This window comes from Plodia interpunctella, chromosome 18 (assembly GCF_027563975.2).
Source record: "Plodia interpunctella isolate USDA-ARS_2022_Savannah chromosome 18, ilPloInte3.2, whole genome shotgun sequence".
Classification (NCBI taxonomy): domain Eukaryota; kingdom Metazoa; phylum Arthropoda; class Insecta; order Lepidoptera; family Pyralidae; genus Plodia; species Plodia interpunctella.
The window spans coordinates 1,566,718-1,592,686 of record NC_071311.1 but is presented as its reverse complement, the minus strand read 5'-3'; the positions used below and the strand labels follow the sequence as shown (position 1 = coordinate 1,592,686).

The 25,969-nt window shown below is 36.9% G+C and overlaps 3 protein-coding genes and 2 non-coding genes across 10 annotated transcripts in view; 3 read left to right on the top strand and 2 right to left on the bottom strand.

Annotated features, from left to right (window-relative positions):
• Positions 1-99: 99 nt before the first annotated feature.
• LOC128677467 (uncharacterized protein) lies at positions 100-18,313 on the bottom strand. 5 transcript variants are annotated; one of them, XM_053758345.1, is made up of 12 exons: positions 18,072-18,313; positions 14,936-15,137; positions 10,950-11,312; positions 10,082-10,242; positions 5,195-5,298; positions 4,636-4,763; positions 4,278-4,444; positions 3,509-3,615; positions 2,619-2,787; positions 1,827-1,968; positions 1,180-1,343; positions 100-630 (listed from the first exon to the last, which is right to left on the bottom strand). In XM_053758345.1, exons 3-12 carry the CDS (start codon positions 11,306-11,308, stop codon positions 545-547), a joined length of 1,587 nt encoding a protein of 528 aa, XP_053614320.1. In that variant the 5' UTR covers positions 11,309-11,312; positions 14,936-15,137; positions 18,072-18,313; the 3' UTR covers positions 100-544. The 5 variants fall into 5 exon arrangements, with proteins under 5 accessions (XP_053614320.1, XP_053614321.1, XP_053614318.1 ...); XM_053758346.1 differs by having other exon boundaries at positions 14,936-15,134; XM_053758343.1 differs by lacking the exon at positions 14,936-15,137.
• On the top strand, positions 5,881-9,669 carry LOC128677468 (NADH dehydrogenase [ubiquinone] 1 alpha subcomplex subunit 11-like). The gene is made up of 5 exons (XM_053758349.1): positions 5,881-6,208; positions 7,122-7,225; positions 7,814-7,923; positions 9,041-9,247; positions 9,575-9,669. The coding sequence occupies exons 1-5, from the start codon at positions 6,119-6,121 to the stop codon at positions 9,604-9,606; spliced, it is 543 nt and encodes a 180-aa protein (XP_053614324.1). The 5' UTR covers positions 5,881-6,118; the 3' UTR covers positions 9,607-9,669.
• Positions 13,457-25,969, top strand: part of ITP (Ion transport peptide) — a 59,370-nt gene continuing 46,857 nt past the window's right edge. The window contains exon 1 of one of the 2 annotated variants that reach the window (XM_053758351.1): positions 13,457-13,572. The gene's annotated coding sequence lies outside the window, so the exon portion shown is untranslated. Of the gene's footprint in view, positions 13,573-16,935; positions 17,390-25,969 lie in introns of those variants that run through there. The other variant, XM_053758352.2, reaches the window with a different exon arrangement.
• Positions 13,788-13,860, top strand: TRNAV-CAC (transfer RNA valine (anticodon CAC)). Its single transcript has one exon. It is a non-coding gene; the product is annotated as a tRNA-Val (tRNA).
• Positions 14,311-14,401, bottom strand: TRNAY-GUA (transfer RNA tyrosine (anticodon GUA)). The gene is given in 2 exon segments: positions 14,311-14,346; positions 14,365-14,401. It is a non-coding gene; the product is annotated as a tRNA-Tyr (tRNA).

Here is a 25,969-nt window from a genome sequence, read left to right as displayed (position 1 = left end):
TTGTTTGTAGTTTATGAATTTCTTTTGTTCTTTGAAAGTCAAAGTTCCCGCGTTTAGTCTATTCCTCTTACGATTATGGTGAAATAAAAAATACAAAAATTAGAAAATATTACATTTAATTTCAAAATACTTACCTAATATTATTTAATAAAATATTATAAATAGGTACTTATAGAAAATAACTTATCTATCAATCACCTAGCGTTTACCTACATTATATTCACAGACACCTACAACAGTCAATAAAAACATGCTACATACTAACATACAAATAAACAATAATCGAAACAGTACCTAACCCCTTATTCCGTTGGATAGGTAATATTTTATGTTATACTAGAACTTTTTTGCCAATGCATAGATTTAACATTTGGTCTAACTAAAGTTGAGGCAGTACATAACTACATTATCACAAGAGGTTCATAAAACACCACTACCAATAACAAAAGGCAAAAGAAGTAAATTCTTGCTAAAGGAACCATGATCTGTTGGCCATAATATAGGGAAATATATAAGTATTAGATAAGTACCAAGGAAAATATGGTCATATTTTTGATCTGTAAGGCATAAGTCTCCACTGTGACTGGATCATTTCTTTATTATTTTCTATTGACGACAACTTGCTGATATCTGCAAAAAAAACAAAGCAATTCAAGTTTTAACAGAATGCCTATTAGCATTCACACACATAAGAGAGTTTCACGTCCATGAACAACGTGAAAAATGTAAGGGCCTTCCTCTTTTAGTCGAGTCTAGTTGGGTCGTGTCGAATCTCTACAAATCTTTCTTTGCTTTTGATCGCTATTTGATCGATATCGATATGATTATCAGATACTTTACCAGGAAGCGATGAAACTGGTCCTAAAGTGTTTAGAAAATAATAACAGGTATTAGGCATCCAACACACTATCCGGTTAGCCGCACGACGGCTATAATGTCCAGCTTCAAAATTTCCTATGTGTATTTTTTGTTAGAAACTTTTATTCAGCACTTGAATACGGTGAAACAATTTGTACCTATATATAAAACCGTCTCTATTGCCGACGCCTTCTCATTAGGATTCATACTATAAAGCCTTCATAACTAACCAAGGAGCACAAACAACCTAACCTAACATCAACAAAGATCATGGATTTAGTAAGTACTTACATACTTACTAATTCCATAATAAAGACTAACCTTTCTCTTCTAGGAAGTTGGTGATCAGCTTCGCGAACGCTGTTACAGGCACGGCCATGTTGATGTTGGGGTAGCACGCGCCTGTCTGCGTCTTGGCGCTCGACGCTATGATGCCTAACACTTCTACTGCGTTGTTCTGCGTTATTCGGAAAATTGGGCCCCCGCTACAATAGATAAAAGTCTTGAAAGTCACTATATAGTATATGACGTTATGCACGTACATTACACGGAATTAGTATTTAGGTACTACTAAATCCATGGTAAGTTATTACTTGCTTATCTGAGAACTCGATTGATGGCCGCGGACGGAAAGTGTAGTGACAAAGGTAGAAATTAGTGATGTGCATATGGTCGATTAGTGATGTTAATCGTTGGTGTAACACACGTAAATCATTACGTGTAACAGTATAATAACAGTATAAAACAAAGTCGCTTCCCGCTGTCTATCTTTAAAAATGCGCAATGGATTTTGATGTTGGTTTTTTTTAATAGAAAGAGTGATTCAAGAGGAAGGTTTAGCGAAGCACGGACATGCCGCTAGTTAAATACAATGTCATTTCCGTAATTAACAAACTCGGAAACCTCGAGAATGTAAAAATCTATACAAAACGTTATGCATGTAGGTATGTAATAACGGGTGATCTAACCTGAATCCAGACTGCACACAGCAAGAAGTCTGCAGCAAAGATGGTGAGGCGGTGTTGACGTGTCCGCTGGTGACGGCGGGCCGCAGCGGCTCCAAGTCCCGCTCGCTGAAGTACGGGTAGCCTGCTGCTAGGACCGATTCTCCTGTGAGGAAAAGACTTGTTGTAATCAATTTTTTTTTATAAGAAGGGATTTATAAGAATTTATTGTGGTTGCCCTGATCCCGTGTCGATTTGCCAACTTTTTGGTATCCTATTTCTTACTGCGCGATGCCAACGACGCGGCGATCAGCCCACCTTTTCTGTGTGTATGTTCGGTCATGTATTTCGTGTAAAGTTGTGAACAGTGTGAGTGAAAATCGGAGTGGTTTTTAAAAGTGTTTTACATCGTCTTCTGAAGGCTTTTACCCAAATACTCTAGAATATTTATACACATCATTAGCCAAACAACTCAATAAAAAGATTACAACAACCGCCTGTGAACCGAAAGATCTCAGGTTCGAATCCAACTTGTACCACGTAACTTTGTATACTAATCAATATCTAATTTTCATCAACCGCCACTTATTTTTGGTGAAGGAAAACATCGTAAGGAAACCTGCAATACATAACGCAAACGAGATAAACGAGAAGGCAATGGCGCACCACTCCAATAATTTTGCCAAGAAATCCACCAATCTAATGACCTAATGACCAGGACTCTCAGCCATAAGGAATAGGTAAAGAAGGAAAGGGAAAGCAGAACATTGCTCTCCCTTTCCCACCTGGGGCCGTCGAATATACCCTAAGATCTACCTTTCACAGCAGGTTCTTTCGCCATCACAGCTGGCCGGAGATGAGTCCAGTATTGAGGGTTCATATATAACAACGCCAGGTCATACGCTTTGTCGTCTGCTGTCTTGTAACGGACTATCGCCGTCTCTTTCACGCCCTTGCAGTACACTGACACTTTGTAGATTGTGTACTGAAACAGAGAAATCGCGAATCGGCCAATGTGATTCATGTGCGGAGACTTATAGGAGTGGAGAGTGACATAGGTCAGATAGTAAGAAAATTAGTAACGAAACGTTGGATCTATTGGTTAAAGCCGCATGAAAATCTGTGTAGTAGTTATTGAGATAATCGCGAACAGACAGACAGACGCGGCAGAAGACTCTGTTTTATAATATATAAGGATATATTTATGTAGCATATATTTTTTTGTTCTTATATTTGTGTAAATATGTGTGTTTGTACTAGTAAACGTTTTAACTCAGCGTCTTCGTTTTATTTCAGCTTTCTCTCTCTCATCGTCGCTTGTCCCTCGCGTTCGGAGGTGTGACGCCCCGAAGCTCGTAGTCAGCGTAAAACCACAACCTTAAATTAATGACGGTTCAGCTTTGATTGTTTAACAGGCCGCCTGTCTTTAACCCCCTTTGGGAATACTATTGATGCCTATCTGCCTAGGCTGCGTAACCATACATGGGTTTAATCCAGTATTTGCCCAATTTCTTCCCAAAAAGAGTCCTTTTAGTTGGACGTTTTTGCGCCCGATTGTTTGTGAAGAAACTCATCAAAAACTGGGCATAAAATCTGTATGTGACCCTTAGTCGCCACTTACGATAACCGCGGGAGGATATGAGAAGAGAATATTGCTATTCTAAGGCGGAACCACATGCCACAACATCAATCTGTGTAGTTCTCACGTTGGTGACGACGTGCGCGCAGGTGAGCACGAAGCCGACCCCGAGATAGACGCCGGCGCCCCACGCACCGCCGCACCGCACTAGCACCGTGCTGCTGTCTATGCGCTCTGAAACAGATTATATGAATTGACAGTCTTGAGGTCCATACTAATATTATAAATACGAAATTCTGTCTGTCTGTTTATAAATACGAAAAATCTGTCTGTTCCGCTTAACCCCTGGACCAAATTTGATGAAATTTGGTATGCATGCTACTTTTTTTTTCCAAAAATCAACGTCAATCAAGAACTATAATGGGGGACGAAAGTTTGTATGAAAATCGTCTGTTGTTAGCATGTAGTCATAGTTTAACACTTTCCCGGACGCACGACTGGTAATTGCAATAATTATTATGGAACGGTTTTCAGAGTGTTTCGACAGCTTCGGCCGCGCTGTCATTACAATTTTTCAAATTTAAACAAAGTAATGTTTTTATATCTGTGGCAAATAAATACAAGAATTAATTTTAGTATCTGACTTCACATTAATTACTCTGTACTGTGGTAAAGTCAATTTTATGAATGATTATTTTTTTGGAAATGATTCCTTCGTCAAGAAAATTGACGGGCATAATGTCGGCGGCCGCAGCGATCAAAATGCTCTACTTCTTTTGTGTTTCATCGAGCAAAAGTATTAATGAGATTCATACAGTTGTTCAACGGCTAAAGGCGAAAGAGCCGCCGAAATCAAATCGAATTCTAGCATTCCGGTTGCGGGTCACAAGATTTACCCAAGATATCGCTGTAGGGATGTCGAGCCACAGGCGCGGCGTGCGCGGGCGGCGACAGGCGCAGCTTGGCGGCCAGCACGGCGCGCAGCGGCGCCGCCAGCGTCAGCCCCACCCACTCGCCGCGCCACCACGACACGCTGCACACCACCACGCCCACCAACTCCTTGCTGTAAAGGGATCGATATGAACACCGTAATAATGAAATTACTTTATCCCGAGATTAATAGAGAGAAGACTATTTCTACTATTGATATGTTTAACACTAGTGTTGTCATTTGGCAAGGTAATACTTTAATAATTTCTGCAGGATTGTATTATATTTCCTTAATACAAGAAGTGACGATACAAAATAACTCACGTGGGACCCTCAGTGTAAACCGGCCCTCCTTCCGAGCCGAGAGCAGTTGAAGCGTCAGTGAGGAGAAGCGAGGGCTTCTTGCCCACCACCCCGCAGATGGACCCTCGCGTCACTGCGTTCAGAAATACCTGGGATGTTTGGAAAATTAATGGTCAAGTCAGCAGCAAGTACGCAAAAAACGAAATTAATTGTGTTATTCCAGGTTATATTCTAATTGTGTAACAAATTTCATAACAATCGATTTTGCGTGAAAGAGTAACAAACATATATACATCCTCATAAACTTTCGTATTTATAATACTAGCTGCGCCCCGGAGGAATTCGCTCCGTGGGAATTTCGGGATAAAAAGTAGTATAAAGTGTTATTTTAGGTTATATTCTAATCGCGTACCAAATTACTTATATAACAATCCGTCCTGTATATTTCTCGTAACAAACATACATACACACATCCTCACAAAGTAAGGCATTTATAATATTAATAGGATTAGTACGATTTGTTAAGGGCGCAGCCGCGATCAAAAGCGAAAAGTATATAAGTATACGTTTAGGTACATACTTCACAACCAAAAGGCGTTGAGTGAACTTCAATAGTAGAACCTCGCTGTGGCGCGGGTCTCACCATGTCGAATAGTTCTGATAATGGCCGCAGGTTTTTCAGACCTCAAATAAATAGATAAAACATGTTTTAATTTAACTGCCAACAAACCATATTAATATTCCTGTGTCCAACACTTACGACGCCGCCACAAACTCAACGCCGACGCAATCCATATCAGACCTAATAAATAGTTCACAATACTACAGGTAGATGGCGCCACTTGTTGGATTGACAAGACTGGTTCGCGGTGTTGATATTCGCGCGGTGTTGAGATTGGATATATATATCTAGCTACAAACTATAACGGGCCACCATTGGAGCCACGGTTCCTTAGGTATAACACCAAGCCGGGAAATCTTCCCTTTGTGGCGGTCGAGCAAAATATCCTCTCATCTATATATAACTCATATCATAACCTCACTCGCGCTATATTTCCACTATGACTGTCCTCAGGTACAGTAGTGGAAATATAGCTAGGGTTTTGGCCTGTCTTACAGATGTATAAGGAGGATAAGAATATGACTCATCGCGTGGGTCCAATTCGGAACGGGATTAGCGGGTTCATTTTAGGTACCTACTCACGAAAAATCATTTATTTCACACAGAAAAAATACTTTTTCTGTGTGAAATAATATGAAATAATCGTCGATGGATATTTGCCATTGAGAAGTAATTCTAACCGATCACGATTTCACCAAAAAAGAACTCATCATTTACATCTTCCTCATACTTTACTAAATACTTTTTACTAGAAATTGTATCCATTGGAAATATTTCAATATAACGACAGACAATAACAGTGTCATTTCACACAACACAACACAGCAAAATGTTCGCTCATATAATTTAGTGAAAAGTATTGTTAAAAGTACAGCTATAAAAATGATGCGAGAATGCAAAGCTTACAGCGATACTACGCGGAATTATTATCGATACTACGATACGCCAGACGGTTGCAACATAGATCAAAAAGTAAGGGTTCACATTTGATTATTCCAAGTCCAAATCAAAGTCTATCTGTCCCTCCCTATGTATGCTTAAATCTTTAAAACTAGGCAACGGATTTAGATGCGGACGTTTTTAATAGACAGAGTGACTCAAGAGGAAGGTTTATTTGTATATAACATATATAACGTTTCATCTGTGGTATTATGTATATAGATCGAAACAATACCTACCAACTTCAATCAGATATTCACGTAGGTTTTTATTCCTCACAAACTCCACGTAAGTACAGCACGGTCGCTAGTTAATTTGTTTTGTTTTTTTTCCTTTGTTTATGTTATTCCCGGCTTTGCTCATTCACAATAAACAATACACCTAAACCTTCCTCAGGAATAACAGCGGTGGTGGTGTAATAGTTAAGACGCCCGCCTGTGGATCGAAAGGTCTCAGGTTCGTATCCTTGTCGTGCTATATGAGTTTGTATACCAATCTGACTCATATAGTAATTTTCATAGACCACCACTTGCTTCCGGTGACGGAAAACATCGTGCAGAAACCTGCACACTGGTGGACAGTTTAGTTCAATAGTATGTATGCGACTACCTGCCACTAGATGGCGGTAAGTAGTCGTAAAAGTCATGTCACATGCCTTAAGGCGACTGGAATAAAATCTGACACCAGTGTTAGCGATAACACACTCGATATGATGATGAAGAGGAAATACTCAAATAGTTTTTGGAGTTTATAACAAACAAATAGATAGACGCGTCAAAAGATATTTTTATAATATAGCTACCACACAAGATGTGATACTATATTTTCTACATCAAATTACCCAGAATTAACGTCTATGGCGCGGTAATAGCGGCGAGTTTGCAATTAATTTGGGTAGGTTGATGTGCTGTTGACTGTACTACGTAAGTAATATATTTGGTTTCAGGTGATAGTAACCACACGTTACGGCTTCATAACAGGCATGATATTCGGAGCCTACGACGTCATGATGTATTCCCACGCAGTTGGCTTCTCAAACATGGCGAAACGGTCAGTGATATTACTAATAAGGCTTTATTTATTAATCCCCGATGCAAAAAGAGGGGTTTTATAAGTTTAACGTGTCTGTCTGTGTATATCGTAGCTCCCAAACGGATGAACCGATTTTCGTTTAGTTTTTTTTTTTGTGTCATGGATAATTTTATCCCGAGTGTTCTTAGTCATGTTTCATGAAAATCGGTTCAGCCGTTCAAAAGTTGTAGCGAAATGAATATTGAAAGTCGCGGTTTTTTTAATAGGTATGTCTAACAAATAAATTTGTTGGAATAAACTGAGCGTAAATATTTATGAACAGGGGGGTTACCATCATCTCTTAACGCGATCCACTTTGCGACCTAAACTGATCTGCATCGCAAATTCCTACCATCGAGTTGATTTTTTGTATGATCATGCGATTCGTTTTAGGTTCCTAATTGAACTGAGTTGCATTGGAATCGTTCCGTAAAAGTTGATGGTAGGCCTGCAGCGCCTCTATCAAATGTCTTTAGTTTTAGTCTATAATCGGACACGTCGCACGTTTTGTTTTACTATTATGTAAGGATAACCGTTATAAGTGACTGTATTTGTATAACGTTGCAGCTATATGAAGCACGTGGTACCGCTGAGCCTGATGGGCGCGACCTTCTCACTGGTCGCCAACGGTTTGCTGCGGTACCGAGAGAAAGACGATCGAATTAACTATTTTCTAGGTATGTACATACATGTACATAAACTCCGCTTTTTCTTCCAAATCTTATTATGTAAACAATATTTCCGAAGCTGTGGTGGTGTAATGGTTAAGGCGCCCGCCTGTGAATCGTAAAGTCCCAAGTTCGAATCCTACTCGTGCCACATGAGTTTGTATACCAATCTGACTCATGTATAGTTGTTTTCATCGACCACCACTTGCTTCCGGTGAAGGAAAACATCGTGAAGAACACTGCACACTTGTTGATTATTAACTTGAGTGTGAAATGGAGAAGGCAATGGCAAACCGCACTCCATTACTAATGCCAAGAAAGATGTTGTGTGTGTATAATTCCACGTAATGACCACGACCCTCAGCCATGCAGATATACGACTACGAAGAGAAACAATTATCTTATCTATCAATATAAGTGACTGTTTAGTAAACATCAGATTTTATTTATTGCAACTCACAAGTTAGAAACATGTCACGTAATAGGGTTGATGACTTTTTTTTTGTGACTATTCGATGGCCTTTACACTAATAGAAACACCAGTGGAAAAACAACTATAATATTGACAATGCGTTTAAAGAAATGATAAAAATAAAGTCACTCACACATTTTTGGACTCGTCCAAACGCTCCGTACTAAATGATACTCCAACGTGACGTCATGATAGTGTACCTAATATCTTAGCGATAAAAGCTATATTTGTCCGACAGCTACCTTAATAGTATGGACTTTATTTTTATAATTCCATTATTTTTAAAAATAGAAATATATATATATTTTTTTAATCTTCGTATAATGACAGTTACGGTCTATAAATTATCACAATGATCTTAAATATGTCTATTTTATCTAGAGCATACATGCATACGGCTAGTTTTAGTGTTGCCGCTCGATAGTTAACTATCGATAGTTTGATGAAAAGCAATAGTATCGATAGCCGGGTTAGGTGCAATACTATTGATATAGAGCAATACTATAGACACGCCCCGAAATATTACAAATGTTATCCATACCTATAGGCCTATCGATAGTATGGCCTTTTTACATCGAAACTATCGATGGTAAAACTACAGATAAGTAAGTAGTTCGGCAATACTCAATCACAGTATGCATAACAATTTGTCAGGTGGGTTCGCTTGCGGTCCTCTGGCAGCCGCGTACCTGGGCTCGGGCCACGCTGTGTTGCTCGGCGGGCTTGCGCTCGGCATCGTCGGCATGATCAAGAAAGATGCAATAGACAACTGCGTCCTGCTCATACCAGACTCGAAGCCACACCTGGGCACGTGCAGGAGCTGGAGGAGCGACTACACTCTGATCAGGGATCCTAGAGATGGTAAGGTTCTTTTTCGTTTCACACTTTAGATATCATAAAAACTATGGACTTCTCACTATTTTGCACGATCAAAAACAAGAAATGTGTTTTAGAAATACACGAGAAGGAACAAGGACAAGAGTGCTGTGTGCCCAGTTTTACAAAAGACCAATCTGTCGCCTTTTATCACCACATTAGCACTTTATTACCATAATATAAGTTTTTATTTTATGTTAATATACTTAGTTTTCTTTGTCACAGGTTTTATTATTTAGTAATATCTCTTTACATTTTCTTTTACATTTCCTTTTCATTATTAATAAATAATAAATAATTTATATTTTTCAGATATGCGTCACACTTGTGATGAAGCCAAGTGATTGATTGTTATGATTTTGTATTTATTCTAATGTTGCATTAAAAATAAACGGTTGTTAATCTAATTTTGTTTATGGTTTAGATACTCGTAGGTATTTCCTTTTCATATATCTTCTATTTATTTACCTACAGCAGTTCTTGAGAAGTTTGAAGGAGAAGATTTACCTCTAAAGAGACTAATATTCCGGAGTATCTAAGAAGCTTCGAGAGCATATCCGTATCTTATCTATTCTTGGTAGAAGCAGCAAACCCAAGAAGTGCTGCCATGATACGTGCCAATGCCGTGTGAAGTGGAAACGAAAAAGTAGGAAAGCTAACCCTGGGCTACGACGCTCAACGGAACACTCTCAGATGAAACAGAGAGAGAGAGAGAGAGAGAGAGAGAGACCAGCAATATGGAACCGGCTTTTACTTTCTCTTTAAAATTGTTTATTACTTAAGCTGCCCCGTGTTTCATTTCACCAATGAAGTACTAACCTCTGTCGTCATCCAAATCGACTAGCACGAACACAGAGAGCAGCGTCTTGCCAAGCTGTGACTGTTTGTCAACATCTCCGTCGCGATGGCCGATGGTCCAGCTGTACAGGATGTCGTCAACACACCGGTCCAGGATGGGACATTGCCACACGTGGCAGATCCTGGAACATGGTAAATGCTGCTCACACTGAGAGAGAATAACGCACGAGAAATAGTATTCTGTATTCAAAGTTCTGATAGTATAGAATAGGAAAATACAAGATCCTCGACACCAACATTCTTATTGACTCCGTGGTACAGACGCTATCGCCGGTCGACTATTTAATTTCTTTCCTAGCTATTATGCTCCACTGCTGGGTAAAAGTGAAAACTGGAAGCGGTGGTGTTGTCATGATTAACACGCCCACCTTTGGTTCGAAAGGTCTCAGGTTCGTATCCTACTCATGCCATATGAGTTTGTATACCAATCTGACTCATATATAGTAGTTTTTATAGACCACCACCTATTTCCGGTGAAGGAAAACATTGTGAGAAACCCTGAACACTGGTTGATTATTAACTTGTGTGGGAAATGGAGAAGGCAACGGCAAACCACTCTATTAATAGTACCAAGAAAGTTGTTGTGTGTATTTCATTCCACGTAATGACCACGACCATCAGCCGACGATTACGAAGAAAAAGGTGGGCAAAAGTCTCCCCTAATTTCTTCCACTCATCCCTTGGTCTTTACCAAAAAGGGTAATTTCTCTCCATTCTTTGTCTTAAATACCTTAAATATTGGCCTTTGCAATATTACCGCATAATATTAATAGTTAAATACTTTTAATAACGCTTTGAACAACTGTTTCCACTAGATGATGAAACTCACCTCCCAGTCAACACTCTTATCTGGTAGCTGCTATGTTCAAAGTCAGTATCACTGTCTAGACTCCTCTCCCTGCTCATCTTTTCCACAGCCTCATACACATTGGGCATTTTCGAAGCCTTCTTCTCACACGTCACATGTATTTCTGGCAAATTATCATAAAAATCTTCATTTAAAATAGGTTTCCCTTTCAAATTCTGTATGGTTTGGACTTGTTTCAAAGGGGATAGGATGGATCCGTGTGTGAGGACCCACCGGTTGGAGAACTTGAGGCCCGAGGCGGAAACTGTCAAAATGTTCGCGTGTTCCTCGTCTTCTGAATAGTTGTAGGATACCATCACACCCTCCACGTCCAGCGTCATTTTGCTGAAAATTGTTTTTTTTTTGAAAATATTATTACTTTTTACTGTGTAGACAAATAAAACTAAAGACTGTAGGTAATATAGTCTTACTAAGGCTTATATTCCCAAAGAGTTAAGACGATTTAGATATTTTTTTTTGTGTCGAGAGTATTCTTAGTCATGATTTATTCTTTCTCATCAGATCGTCCCGGATTCCTCCTAAGCCGCAAAGCGTCGGAGTGCAGGATTCTTTTAAACTTCTCATGGCCGGCATACTTACGTAATGCTTTTTTGTTAGCCATCATTCAATATCGGGGCGATTTATTTTTTAATTTCACAATGAGTGACTTAGTTATACTTCGAAACACACACCTTAATAACTAAGTAAGCAAAAAATATAAAAAGTCATACACTGCTTGTGTGCCTGGCATGAAGTCGCCTTGCGGTAATGTGCCCAGAATCCTGGCAGCACGCTGCTTTTTTTGAGTCAGGCACATTTAAAAAAAGCTAATAAGGAAACTCAACTTTCCTTTAAGAATCGGGAAACAACAAACTTAAATTCATTCTCATATATTTAATATATATAAATAATAATAAATAACAGGAAATAAGCGTGATAATATGTGTGTGTGCATATTAAATTTAGGTTTATATAACGGTAATTTAATAATTTCCTAATTAATAAAATACATTTAATCGCAGCATATTACTGTATTATTAGAAAGGAGAACGAATGAGGGCCCCGGGCAATTTTGGAAAAGTATGAATTATTCTAGATTGAAAATCTACCCATGTATCAATTTTCATCAAAAACTGTCCAGTAGATTTTGCGTGTAAGAGTAACAAACAATAATCTTAACATTTTTATCAACTTTTAAAACACTAACGCGGAGCGACTCTTGAGATTCGAAGTTTTAGGTATCCCAAATCTCATTCTGCCCTTGCATTCATTAAAATCCGTATTATGTAGTACCCATAGTATTCTTGAGTGAAAGCGTAACAAACATTTCTACTTATCCACATTTTTACATTTATAAATGAGCAGATAGGTACGTCACGTCGTTCTAGCAAAAAAACCACCTAACTACAAAAACAAATAAGATATTTATGCAGATGTTAAGTAAACAATCTGCAAGTGAAACCCACATAAAATTGTAGTAAATAGCACGTGTGTAATGGTCAATTTGATCTAGATATTATCAGTGCTAGCATAAATGTATATAATGTCTAGAATTCTGGTTCCATCCGCTGTTTAGACCTATCAGTAACTGTAGGGCATAAGTTATGTGCTATATGATACTACGCTCAGAACCGCTTCAAACCAGATTGTACCGGATAGCCAGTGAGGAGATGCTCCAAATAATGTAATATTGGCATTTGCCCGTGGATTTTGCTGCTCGAAATATGCTACACTAAAATCCGTATGAAAATCGGTCTGGTAGCTTTTGTGTTCTTTGCTATCAGGTTCCAACGAATACAGAAGACATTTGTCTATAGAAGGACCTAATGATTTAGACCTAATGATTTTTATCTTTCTATTTTGTTTTATATCTATGAACCATTGTCCGATGGAATATTTCTAAAAATATTACGCCTACATCTTCTTCGATTCTTTCACCGGAAGCAAATGGTCGGTAGTCGATGAAAACTACTACACATGAGTCAGATTGGCAATACAAATTCACGTGGCACGAGTAGGTTTCGAACCTGAGGCCGTTCGATTCACAGGCGGGCGTCTTAACCGCTGAACCGGTGGTCCGCTTCAACATATCGCCATACGTGTCCATAATCAAATAACAGATTTCTGAATATAATTAGATTAAATTATTATTTTTCGCCAAATATAGCCGGCGTTGACGTCCAATGCCAACAGTAGTGCATTACAGTACATAAAAAACAGCATTTTCAACAAAAAATATTCCATTGCTACTTTTATTTGTGAGACTATAATCATCAGCTTCGTATACTCAACAAGCTATAGAAAATTATGCGATAGAATAAAGACAAATTAGTTTCTTGGTGAACGCTCAAATAACATAAGGAAAGGGTGCGAACGCGATTACAAATTTGCTAGGGTATAACCACACCCTATAATAGTGGTTGTAATGAACTGTATTCAGCGGGATACCAATAAGCCATACAATTTGCGTTGCTATAAAAGAAATGACATGCTTTTCCCGCGCTAACCGCGTTCTGAAGCGCCATCGCGAAAGGCGCCCGTGGTTCACGTTCGTTCTTTAAATTTTTCTTTTTCGGATATCAGCCAGTTCACAGCATTAGCTAAGGTCAGTCTTTATGAAATTTAAATTTTGTTAAAAAAAAAGCTATGGTATACTGTTTACTTTTTTTCTTCACAAAATGTATAGCGTATACTTACCGTAAAATACAATTAATAAATATAATTATGCTAGTGGCACAATTTTATAGTGTGACATTTTTTCACAGATAAAATAGATATGCGAGATGGAATAAGCTGGTTAATTTCACGCTCGTTGTTCAAGTTTCCGTAGTGTAGCGGTTATCACGTGTGCTTCACACGCACAAGGCCCCCGGTTCGATCCCGGGCGGAAACAGTTTGTTTTTTGACAATGACAAGAGTGTAATGTAGTATTGAAAATATTTATTTTAACCTTATTTTATTACAGACAAGTGCTTGTAACAATAAATCAATCAATAATAAGTTATTATACAAAAATATCATTTTCCATCATCACGCATCCAACACGAGACTAGAAAAATCATGTCCGTGCAGTAAACCGTTGAGGAATTCCCTCGTCGGGCCCGATCCTGGGTGACCGTCAGGTCATGCATCATAGCTTAATGCAATGTCACCCAAACTAAACGTATATACACTATACATTCAACATTCTTGTTTCAAAATTGAGTAAGATTCCATCCGAACATTGGTTATCACAACTTCATATATTTATTGCACGTTAAATAAAAACATGTAACTTGTAAAATAATAATAATAAACATGAAAAAAAAAAGTTTCAAAGAATAAAAATGAGTTTTGAAAAATTTCCTTCGAGCCGGATTTGAACCAGCGACCTATGGATGTCTCACAGAATCTTCCTCTACAGTCCACCGCTCTACCAACTGAGCTATCGAAGGTGGTGACGATCGAGTCGAAATTATAGATATGGTTCTGTAAGGCTTTTTCTCTCAACATTTATTCCAATTTAGGATTTCGAATATTTTTTTCGTGGTGACCAAAATATTAATGCAAAACCGGGATATTTTTAATGCATTAGTGTGTTATGTTTATCAGCCTATTCCTATGCAAACAATATTAATTGCTTATGTACCTACATCAGTGTTGCTCCAAACTGGATATTATCTGTTTGACGTACCTAATAGAGAAATCTTATCACTCGTTCAGTTAATTTAATGACGATTAAATTAGTCATATTAATACTACCTAGTTAATATTAATAAGATATTTTATTACGAATTTAAATTATCCACAACATCTAGACATACTCGTACTAAGGTACATCCACAAAAGTGACTTTGTAAATACGAAAATGATTCTGCATGTCTGTTATATTTTATTTTATTATGAATGTTGTAAAAAGACTCTGGAGAAGAATATCATATTTATCGCGAAATTTACCCGGCAGCGCAACACAATGTGCAGCTACTTACCAAACAAATGTTTACAGCAGCCCAATCAGAGGCTATTTAATTTAGAATTTTAATTAATTTGTTATACAACAACATGATTCAGTTGGCTCGTTAATTGGTTGGATTCCAATCACGCCACAGCAAAGAATCCAGGTCACATTTCAGCAAGCGTTGCAAATTAATCTGCGAGGTTTCTCCATCACGTTTATTTGCCGCTACACTACTGAGAACAATAAATTTATGATTGGAACTCTAATTTATGAAAAATATGAAATTAGATCTACAATCAACATTAAAATGAGAATCGAACATTTTTCTTGTTTAAAATGACATACTTATTCTAAATCTCAAGATATACCTAAAGTTCTTGAATAATATTGTTTATAAAATAGACAAAAACAATAGACTCAATATGTATTTACTAGAAGTACATATGTATAATCTGTGCTAGAACGTTTAAGTAAGAAGGTGGTAAGAAGTATATTTGGACGTTTGCTGTGATTGGTGCATTAAAGTGGTGTGAGCGCCGCGCCTGCGAACATGTAACGAGATCCAAAACCAGTACTTGCCTTTTTAGGCTTATCAATTTAAACTATAATACTTACATTACGCCATCAAATAGGATTTTTTCCTGTAAGTAACACGTATTTTACTTTCATGTCAATTTCAAACTTTCATTTCCTACCTTTGTTATGAATAAATGACGCGGAGTTTTTGCAATGAGAAAGTGTGTTCTAGAGAGAAATATTTTAGAAAAGAATTAAGAGAAAATATTTGAGAAATATTTTAGACTATTCTCTAAACATGTTACCCAATTATTTTTTTATTTTTTATAGTCAAAATAAATAGGCATCTTAGTAATTGGCTCATGTACATAACCTATCTTAAAACTCCGGAAACTGTTTTACTAATTAACACTACCTAACACCAACTGGTCTAATACGGTTATTTTTAACGCATGTAAAGTACTTTGTATACCATTTCGTTACTATGTCATACATCCAACCACATAGTAAGTATGGAAATATAACAAAATGACCAATTCAGTGACCTCAGGCGTTCATTGGGGCATCCTCAGATTCGGTGACGAGAATCAGGCCGACCTCACCTTACACATCGACGTACACTGACTTGTTTATCTAGAATTAACTAGTAGTGGTCGGTATTCTCATAGAATGCGTATACATAGATATTATCATAATTGTTTGTGACTGTCTCTGTCATTGCAAGTTAAACTGCAGCGCGATAGATCTTTGAAGTTGGGAGGGTTTTTACCTTCTTGTTGCCATACCTATGCGGTTTTTAGCCATTAGTTTGAAAAAAAAATTAACAAAAAAAACGCGAAAGCTTACATCTTTTAGCATATTATATCGCTTCATAAGGCGAGATAATCTACATAAAACTTTTCTTCTACTAAACTATCAGTTTTTTATTCACGATTCACCGGATACTACATTACATCCACAAAATTCAGATGCGATCCAGGTTTCCATGTGATATATTTGAGCGGAAGTCACCATCTTCAAAAGCTGCGCCGGTACTTAACTGGTCAATTGATCAAATGAGCGAGTGTTGCTCTGGATCCGGTCCCGTGACTTGGTATCTCCGCTGTGCCTCTTAATGCTCATAAATAACCACTAGTTTACTCGACTCAGCCATTTAAATTGTTTCTTTACTACTGAGCATAATTTTGATTGCGTAAATACGCAATTGACATTTGTAATTCATTGACATATCAATGTAAAAAAATGAATTTAAATGTTGTGTTAATGGTAACAATGATCAGTTGTAAGATAATCAGTGTAAACCAAAAAATTAACTTATGTCTGTCTATGTTCTATTTCGAAAAATAACATTAATGTATTTGCCCCCGAATTCTTACGAGCACTTACACGTTTATCGCTCCCGGTCGACAATTTGAGGAGACACTGGCACTACGATAAGCCCACGACAATACAATAATGGACGCTCTTTTGCCTAATGGACTTCATCCTGCACGGCCCAAGCGCACTCCAGTCAATGCTGTGTGCTCGTTTCTTTCGCTACTCTGCTGTTCCACACTTCACACGCTAAATTCTTCTTGTTATCGTGTTTCATACGTGTCTGCGATCTCGGTTTCCGCATTACGATATTTTTGCGTGGGATTCTGGTGACTACACCACTGACACCACCGGTTTGCGAAGAATCAACCGCATCCGTCGGAGACGAACGATGTGTCAGTACCGATGTCGAAAACGTTGACGAAATTCGCTTTGAAATCCTATGTTCTTTTGTAAAATATGTTAAGTGTCTCGGATGCAGTGTTGAGAATGTACTAGTGCCTTTTGTAAAGGAATAAAGGTGGAATAAAGGTGGTGCGGCGGACATGCCTGGATTCCGAAGTCTGGCATCTAGTGTTAAAAAAAAGAAGATACTCTCGCTGGTCGGATCCTGGTGCTCTAGCGGTTCCATTTGTTTGATGCGATAACGTTTTAGGTAAGTACAATTTTAAAGTCATTAGGGCAAAGTACCGCGGCTTCATTCCTAATGAGTAGTTAAGAAGATATCCAAGAGGGACAGGTGTGGTGTGTCGATTTCGGTTTAATCGTTTAAGAATATTTTACGCGTTTGGTAATTTGTTTCTGAACAGAACAAAGGTAACTAACAAAAGTTTAGTAATCATTTACACGTGTTATTGGAGAGTTCTGTTTAGTATTAGATTTGTTAAGATTCATTTAGATTGTGGTAAGTGGCGGCATTCTACACATGTATTTAAACATTGTTCTATTCTAAGTGCTGAGAAAAAAAATATATTTTGCATCGTAGTAATTAATAACTACCTATAAAATTATATTTTTTAAAATAGGTGATAAATATTTTTTAGAAGAATATGCGAGCACCTTTTTAAATAAATTACACATAACGTAAATACTCTATGGCTTGCATACAAATGCAAAATTGCATTTTAAAAAGCAATTAAGCAGGTTTCCGTGTACTTATATAAAATTGCTTCTACATACTTACATTCTATTTATATATACTTAGTTAAGACAAAAAAATACATGAGCAATAATAAAAGATACATATTTCCTGCTAATCAATATTAAACTTAAATTAATGATTTATTTATAAGTTGGGTAATATTTAGTTAATATATATGTAAAAACAATGGGCTTACCTTTGTCCCTTCGTTATGTTTTGTTTACAATAGTTTTGAGGTTATGTGATAGTCCGCAAAAATCCGAATAGTTGGACAGCGTAGGCTCAAACAAAATCACTAACACGCGTCAGTTCTTACAACAATATTATGCAAAACTAAATAGATTCTGATAATAATTCTCTAATGAATGCTCTATTTCTCATTACAACTTGATTTTATGTACTTTGTTATCTTGTAAACACAAACATACGTGTGCGTAGTAAGTTCAATAAGCATTTGACTTATCAGCTGCGTTTGACAGCTCATAGTTTCGAATTAGTACCTACGGTGTACGCTAGATGGAGATATATCATTTTTTAATTATTTCACTCGTATACTTGCATGTAGATGTTTTGGCAAAAATTTGGAAATTGGTTGTCAATATTGTATAGCCGGAATAATTTATGGAGAAGGTAATGGCAAACACATCTATTAATATATTTATCGCAGTCGTAATTTCTCAACCATTTTGTACGACGCGTTGCGTTTCATTTTATTTTGACACTGGCGTGCGTTGAAGTAAGCAATGAGGCATTGATCTAAAGGCTCTGGCTGGAAACCTGTGATAATTACATACACTTACATACATTGCAAGTTAAATAAAAGCTTATAAAAATGAAGAAATTCTATTAGTCACATAGTACCTAACTACTTTCATTAAATCAATAAAAATATCTACATACCTACCAACATTTATTTTACTACCAGTTTTGTTCAGAAATTAATTAAAAGAATGTTTTTGTTATCACAGCGACTACCAGTTTTGTTCAGAAATTAATTAAAAGAATGTTTTTGTTATCACAGCGAAGTCATTCTTATTAATTTCTTATGACGCGATATTAACTATATCGGTAAATTAATTAAAATTCGCTTACATAATCAATTACATGAACAAAAACTTGACTGGACTTCGTGCTTTTTCATTAAAGCCTTAATAAATTGAAATATTCCTCACTAATTGATTATTATGAAATTGTTTTCCGTTGCAGATAGGTAGGTCCTTTTTTTTATTTTCGGCTTATTTGAAAAAGGAACTTTGTTTTTTTTTGGTCACCTTAGATCAACTAAAAGAAAAAACTGTCGATTTCCTAAATACCTAGTCTTTTTGTTATATATTTAGACGTTTTGCTACATAGGTAGGCGATTAGCTAGCCAGGCAGGTTGCTCATTAGACCTTTCGCTTTGTTGGACGTTTAGCTATTTACTAGACTTTCTGATCTGGAGGGGAAAAAATGTGGTCACCCACACACACGTAGATTCGAAGAAAAATTAAATTGTTCGATTTTCATTTCGACGAAAATCATTATCTATAATGTGTAATAATCACGTATCAATAAAAAGATAATGTGGCGTGTCCCATGGATGTCGTACGTGGCGAGTAAGGGACATAACATATGACAGCTGATACAAAAATAACATTAACGATATTACAAATTATATATAGATATATAATGCCGGCTGTACATTATCGCGATACAGTTCACCAAACTTTAGTGGATTCGGAACGCATTGCTGATTTTTCATTGCGGTAAATAAAACCACTCGTACATACTACGCAATGTTCGTAGTTCACGCCGGTATCTGCATAAGTTATCCAGTTTTATCATGCAAACACAATCTCCGTCTTATAAAAGTTTTTAATAGGTTAAGTTTGCGTTACTGCTAACACAGATGTGAAGTTAAATCCCACTCGTTGTATCGCATAAGCAACTACTTCGGCTGTAAGCATCTCTCTTATCTGAGCGTCGTCCCGGCTACTTCCTCAACCGTTGAGTGTCGGAGCCCAGGCTCCGCTTTCCTACATTTTCGTCTCCACTTCGCACGGTCGTCGGCACCCCTAGTTGTCAGACCATTGGCACGCATACTCGTACCATCCTTGACGACATCAAGCCAGAACTTCTTGGGTTTGCTTCTTCTGCCAGGGCCAGGGGAGATCAGGCAAACCCAAGTGCTTATGGAGGTAAATATCTCTTTCACTTATCTAAATCGTTGTCCAATATTATTGTAATCTCCTTCATCATTAGTATAATTACAAAACAGATAGCTATGATATGCGCCAAGGTATTGGATGAATTGATTGGCCATCTTTGCTTTTTTCGGCCGTTTTGATAGACTTTTTGATTCTTCTCACGAGTGCTAGAAGAGTAAAATGAAATTCGATTATATTCTTCTCTTAAGTTTAGGAGGATAGTTTGAATAATAAATTTAAAAAAATACATTTTGACGACCTCGGTGGCGCAGTGGTAAAGTTCTTGCTACTGAACCGAGTGGTCCCGGGTTCGAACCCCGGTCGAGTCATGATGGAAAACGATCTTTTTCTGATTGGCCCGGGTCTTGGATGTTTATCTATATATTTATTATGTATTTGTTATAAAATATAGTATCGTTGAGTTAGTATCCCATAACACAAGTCTCGAACTTACTTTGGGGCTAGCTCAATATGTGTGGTTTGTCCTCATTTATTTATTTATTTTATTGATAGCTACGTTCCCTTATCGTGATCCAGGGTCCATGTTCAATTGTTCATGCTTATAAATCATACTGGCTTTTGCCGGCGGCTTCGCACGCGTGAATATCAGTTCTTAAAAGGAATAGAAGTAAAATTTCAGTTATTCTTTTATCGCGTATAGAGATAGAAGACTGGTAAAATTTATTTATTACTATGATTCAAATTCATATTTTTGCCATGCTACGTGTCTCGTTCCGAAACTTGTAAATAATATTGATTTGTCATGGAAATTAAAACGACGTGGAAAATTTCAACTATATAGGACAAGCGAGAGTAGATGAAATTTTATATTGACGTCTGTCAGCACAAATGAAACTAAATAAAAGCATATAAAAGTAAAGAATTTGTTCAATCGCTTGATTAACTTTACAATCTATGGAAAAATAGTTATTTCTAGATTAGAAGACTCATCTACATGCAGACAGACATAATAACTTGGCAATAATAATTCATCGTGGCATAGGAAGGTTTTATAATGAGAATATATGAGTCAACGACGCGTAACAACAGCCTGTATGAATGGAAAAATGGTTGCTTGCAATTAAGCAATTTAACTTGGAAAGCGGAAACCTTATAGAACGATTGTAATTAGGTTATACTTATAAATAACTTGGTATTTTAACTTGATGAACTCGAAACTTTTAAACTACAGAATTCACTTTCCTTTGTTTCTTAACTATAACATTAATAAAACTAAAAGTGGTTTGTGCAGGTCTGTACAAGTTAAGGATATAAGTAGTGTCTGGAGTACAGTAATAGAATATGATGAGAGAATGATGCGAAACATTTTATTGTCTGCCTACATTGTGCTTTTTATGTTCATATATTCCATGTACTATGCACTCAAGTCACACAAAAATAAATTACTAAATGAATTTTGATGTGTGATTATCATTGTTTGGTGAAAAATACTCGAGACTTAAAAATAATCTTAATACAAACTTCAATAAAAATCCTGAATCATAAGTTTTCAATCTAACTATGTAGTATAAGTTTTCACGACAAAAATATTTATATTTTGATTAAATAATAATAATAAATAAATATTTATTTTCAAAAATAATTATCACCATTAGCCTATCCTTATCCCACTCTATGTGCGTGTCAGTCTCCTCCACTTGTACCTGTCTGATGTTAACCGATCAAAAATAATTAAGTATATTTCAATCAATCGTTATATAGCGCCGACTCACTCTTGGCCGATTTCACGCATAATCCCCAAAACCCGGCAGCTAGAAATTAATCAAGATGCGTCATGTTATAGGCGTCATGGCATCGTGTCTTGTCTTATGGGTTTATTACAAGATTAAAAGGCCTCATTGAGATTAAACAGGAGCGCCATTTTCTTGGAACGTATTTTTCCTCTACAATTAAAGTACAACACAGAGTGGGTACATAGTGTCAGTCTGTTTAACGTTGGATTCCTTGAAAAATGGTTTTCATCGTGATGAAATCGCTCTGCGAAATTTTCCTATCAAAAATCTGTTATATTATCGATTATTTCTCATCCTAATAATTATTATAAATACGTAAGTACCTAAGTTTGTTACATCTTCGAGCTATATCTACTCGACCAATCTTCTTGAAAATTTGTCTGTTTGTCTGTTTATAATATTATTAGGATTAAGTAGGATAAGATATGAGCGCAGACCGACAGAAAGACAGACAATCGTTTAACAAATGTAAAAAGTGTAATCATCATAACTTTAGTGTAAACTTGGTGAAAGTTTACACTAATAAACACACGTAAATGGACCAATTATCCTAAAACGCAGTTGTAGCACAATAACAGACATACAAAAAGCAGATAGAAACAAATTTAATATGATTTTAGTTGTAAATGCGCCATCATTTGATGATGTCGACCTCGCGTCCAGTTGGTCTGGAGTAACGGACGGTTGGCGAACGCCCAAATGTTGATTCACGCACAGTTTAACCAGTGTAGATACGTTGGGGTTTCAGTGATCATCGTAGATCTACAATTTGAAAAGAAGTACCTTAGTTAGTTTAACTAAAATAAAAAAATAACTGTACTCCACAATAAAAAAATACCTTTATTTAATGTAAAGTACCCTAAATTTGGATTAATTCGTTAATTTTAACAATCACGGTGATAAAGATGTGGCAGGTAACCAGGTTACACCTAATGTTACGTCCAGGAGGTTTGTGCCTTCCAACAGCTTATAGAGTTCTAAAGAAGATAAATACAAATAAAATGGCACAAGGAAAGAAAAATGAAATTGAATTCAAATTCAAAATTCTTTATTCAATTTAGGATGTTTCAAAAATTTCAAAAATTACTTTAATTCTACTGCCGACTTCCGCGCAGGTGAAAGAAGAAGCGGCGCAACAAACTTCACCGTAGCCTTTTCTCCGAGGATGTCAATTAACAAATGTTAGAATAAAACTTAAACATACTAATAGGGGGTAATCGCTTGTAAATCTATAATAGTGGTCGTATTCTTCTACGAACCAGCTAAGAATCATGTAACTAGTTGTTGAAACTACACGAAACTGACTAAACATATCACACATATACCAAGACTTAGGTCTGATTGCTGTCGGGGCCTCACACTCGCCAACGTTTGTCAAGTGCTCCACAACTTTGAACCGGCACTTATATTACCGGCTCCACACTAATATTGTCCATCTCGCTCAAATGGCGATGCGAATGCATGAACATTGCCTAGTATGCATGAGTGCTTTTATTTACCGCACTGAAAAACCAGCAATATATGTCGAAGCCGCCAAGTTCGGCGAACTGGTTCGCGATAGTGTGCCATAAAATACTCAAAATAGTGTCACGGAGTATATTCTTAACTTAGATTTGTTATCTTTGATTTCGACGCCTACAGCAATCCACTATGTATCAAATAAGACGGTTGCCGACTGAAACTGACTGAACTGGATGATGTGGTGGCATGGACTGACAACTAGAGAAACCGACGACCGTGCGAAGTGGAGACGAAAAATTAGGAAATTGTAGACTCAGATAGAATTTAGTGCTAGTATACAATATATATATTTTTTTTTTGTTATTTGTAGTGGATAGCATGCTCCTCTTTATTTATTTATATTTGCATACCTATATTCGGTAAAACATGTAGGTTTAATTCATTTTAACATCAATTTGTATATTTGTACTCGTGTTTTTGGCAAATATTCTTTTCTTTCTTTCAAAGCGGAATCTGGGCTCCGCCGCTCAACGGCTAAGAATGGAACCTGAAACACCCACAGATGAGAGTGAGAGGGCGGTTGCCGACTTTCTGTCACTCTAATGTCACGCACATAAGATTTAACTTAAGATTTATTGTCTTTTTACAGCATGGATTTAGTAAGTGTTGGAGTATCTACTAATTCCATGCTTTACAGTCACTATCCTGTGTGACGGATAATAACGTAATCCAACGGAGTAAAGCTACTTCATGACTTTGACCCTGTACCGGAGTAACGTCCACCAGACGATTGGCGAGCGCCCAAATGTGAATCATGTCTTTGGTTTCAGAGAAAACTCTGCAACAGATTTTTTGTACAGATACAACGCAAGCGAAGTTGCGAGTCTACACGCTGAGTAGATATATGATACGACACGACACGACACGACACGACACGACACGACACGACACGACACGACACGACACGACACGACACGATACGACGATACCAGACAATTTTGCAATACACGATATGACGATGTCAGACAAATTTGCATGCGATGTCGATGTGACAGCAGCAGCAGTATTTATGATACGTTAATTGTGTGATATTTAATTTGGAGATTATTTTACAACGGTTAATCATTGGATATATCTATGGAGAATAGTATTACATACATACAATACTGATCAGACAAATGTTATTAGACCTATTTGAATATTATAACCAGAAGCAAAGCGGACTAATAATGTAAGATTAAAATTTATCCCCAGAAAAATGTTGTTAATTTTTTTGTAATAATTTTATTGCACGAAAGTATTATTATTTTATCAGAGTTATTTTCAATAGCCTACTAGCTGTTGAGATTTGTGTGACAGAATTTCCCTCTAATATTTTCTCTAGTTTCTCAAATGTTATACCTTGCCGCTATGCATACATTACTAGCTGCGTCCCGAGGTTTCGCCCCGTGGGAATTTCGGGATAAAAAGTACCCTATGTAGTATTCCAGATTATATTCTACCCAATACCAATATTCATAACAATCCGTCCAGTAGATTTTTCGTGAATGAGTAACAAACATATACATATACACATCCTCAAAAAACTTTAAAATAATATAATTAGTAGAATACTGTCAAGCTAGTTATCTCTCTAAAAATTGTCTTTTGTAGGCATTTAATTTATTTCTTCTTATAAAACAAGGCGTTTCGTAAAGCGTCAAAATTGACTACGCTAGTCCAAGGGGGCCTGAATTTTTTGCGACAATTCGAGTTTGTTGAAATGTACTTGTTTGTATGTTAAAAAAATCGAGATTATCATATTACGGGATCAAAAACGGGGCTCGTGGCTGATGGAATTTGGAACACAATTTCATTAATCAAAGATTCGAACTACTTACTTATTAATCTGTGCCAAAATTATTTGAAAATTAGAAACTGAAATGATTTGAAAGAATTTGAAATTTATTGGAAATTTATTAGCGGCCCGTCCCGGCTTCGCTCGAGTAAAACCATAACATATTGTACACCTAAACTTTTCTCCGGAATCATACTATCTATTGGTGAAAACCATACAAAAACCTGTCCCGTAGTTTTTGCGTTCATACAGACAGACATAACATGAGACTTCTTTGTAGAAACTCTTTTAATTTGCAATGTATTTTCGGATGGAATCTTGTAACTCAATTTTGAAGCAGATATCTTTAACCGATTGAGCTGATTTATACACACGTTTAGTTTGGATGACAATGCATTATTACGATAAGCATGCCCTGATGGTGCACCAAGGAACGGCTCCCGACGAGGAAACTCCTCAACGGTTTACTGCACGGACATGTTTTTCTTTGTCACTCAATAAGATTACAACTGACAACAATAAAAGCTTGGGTCAAAAATTTAATTTCTGTACTAAACATTAGAAGTATGTAATAAGTGTTGCGCGAGCGATGTTGCGGGCAATAATTAATTACAAGTTGAAGGACATCGACTTCCGGGTTGTTTTTGCTAGGTGGCGCCATGTTTTTTCTGTAATCATTAATTTCGTGTCAGCCAGTGCCTTAAATAAATATTGAGCCATAATGAAATCAAATACTATTTATAATGATACGTATAAACGATAAAAAGCGAGCGAAGCGTGTTAGGTCTGTAAATCAACATCGGTCAAAAATACATTTGTTGTATGTACCTATGTATGTATGTTTGTAACGCGATAA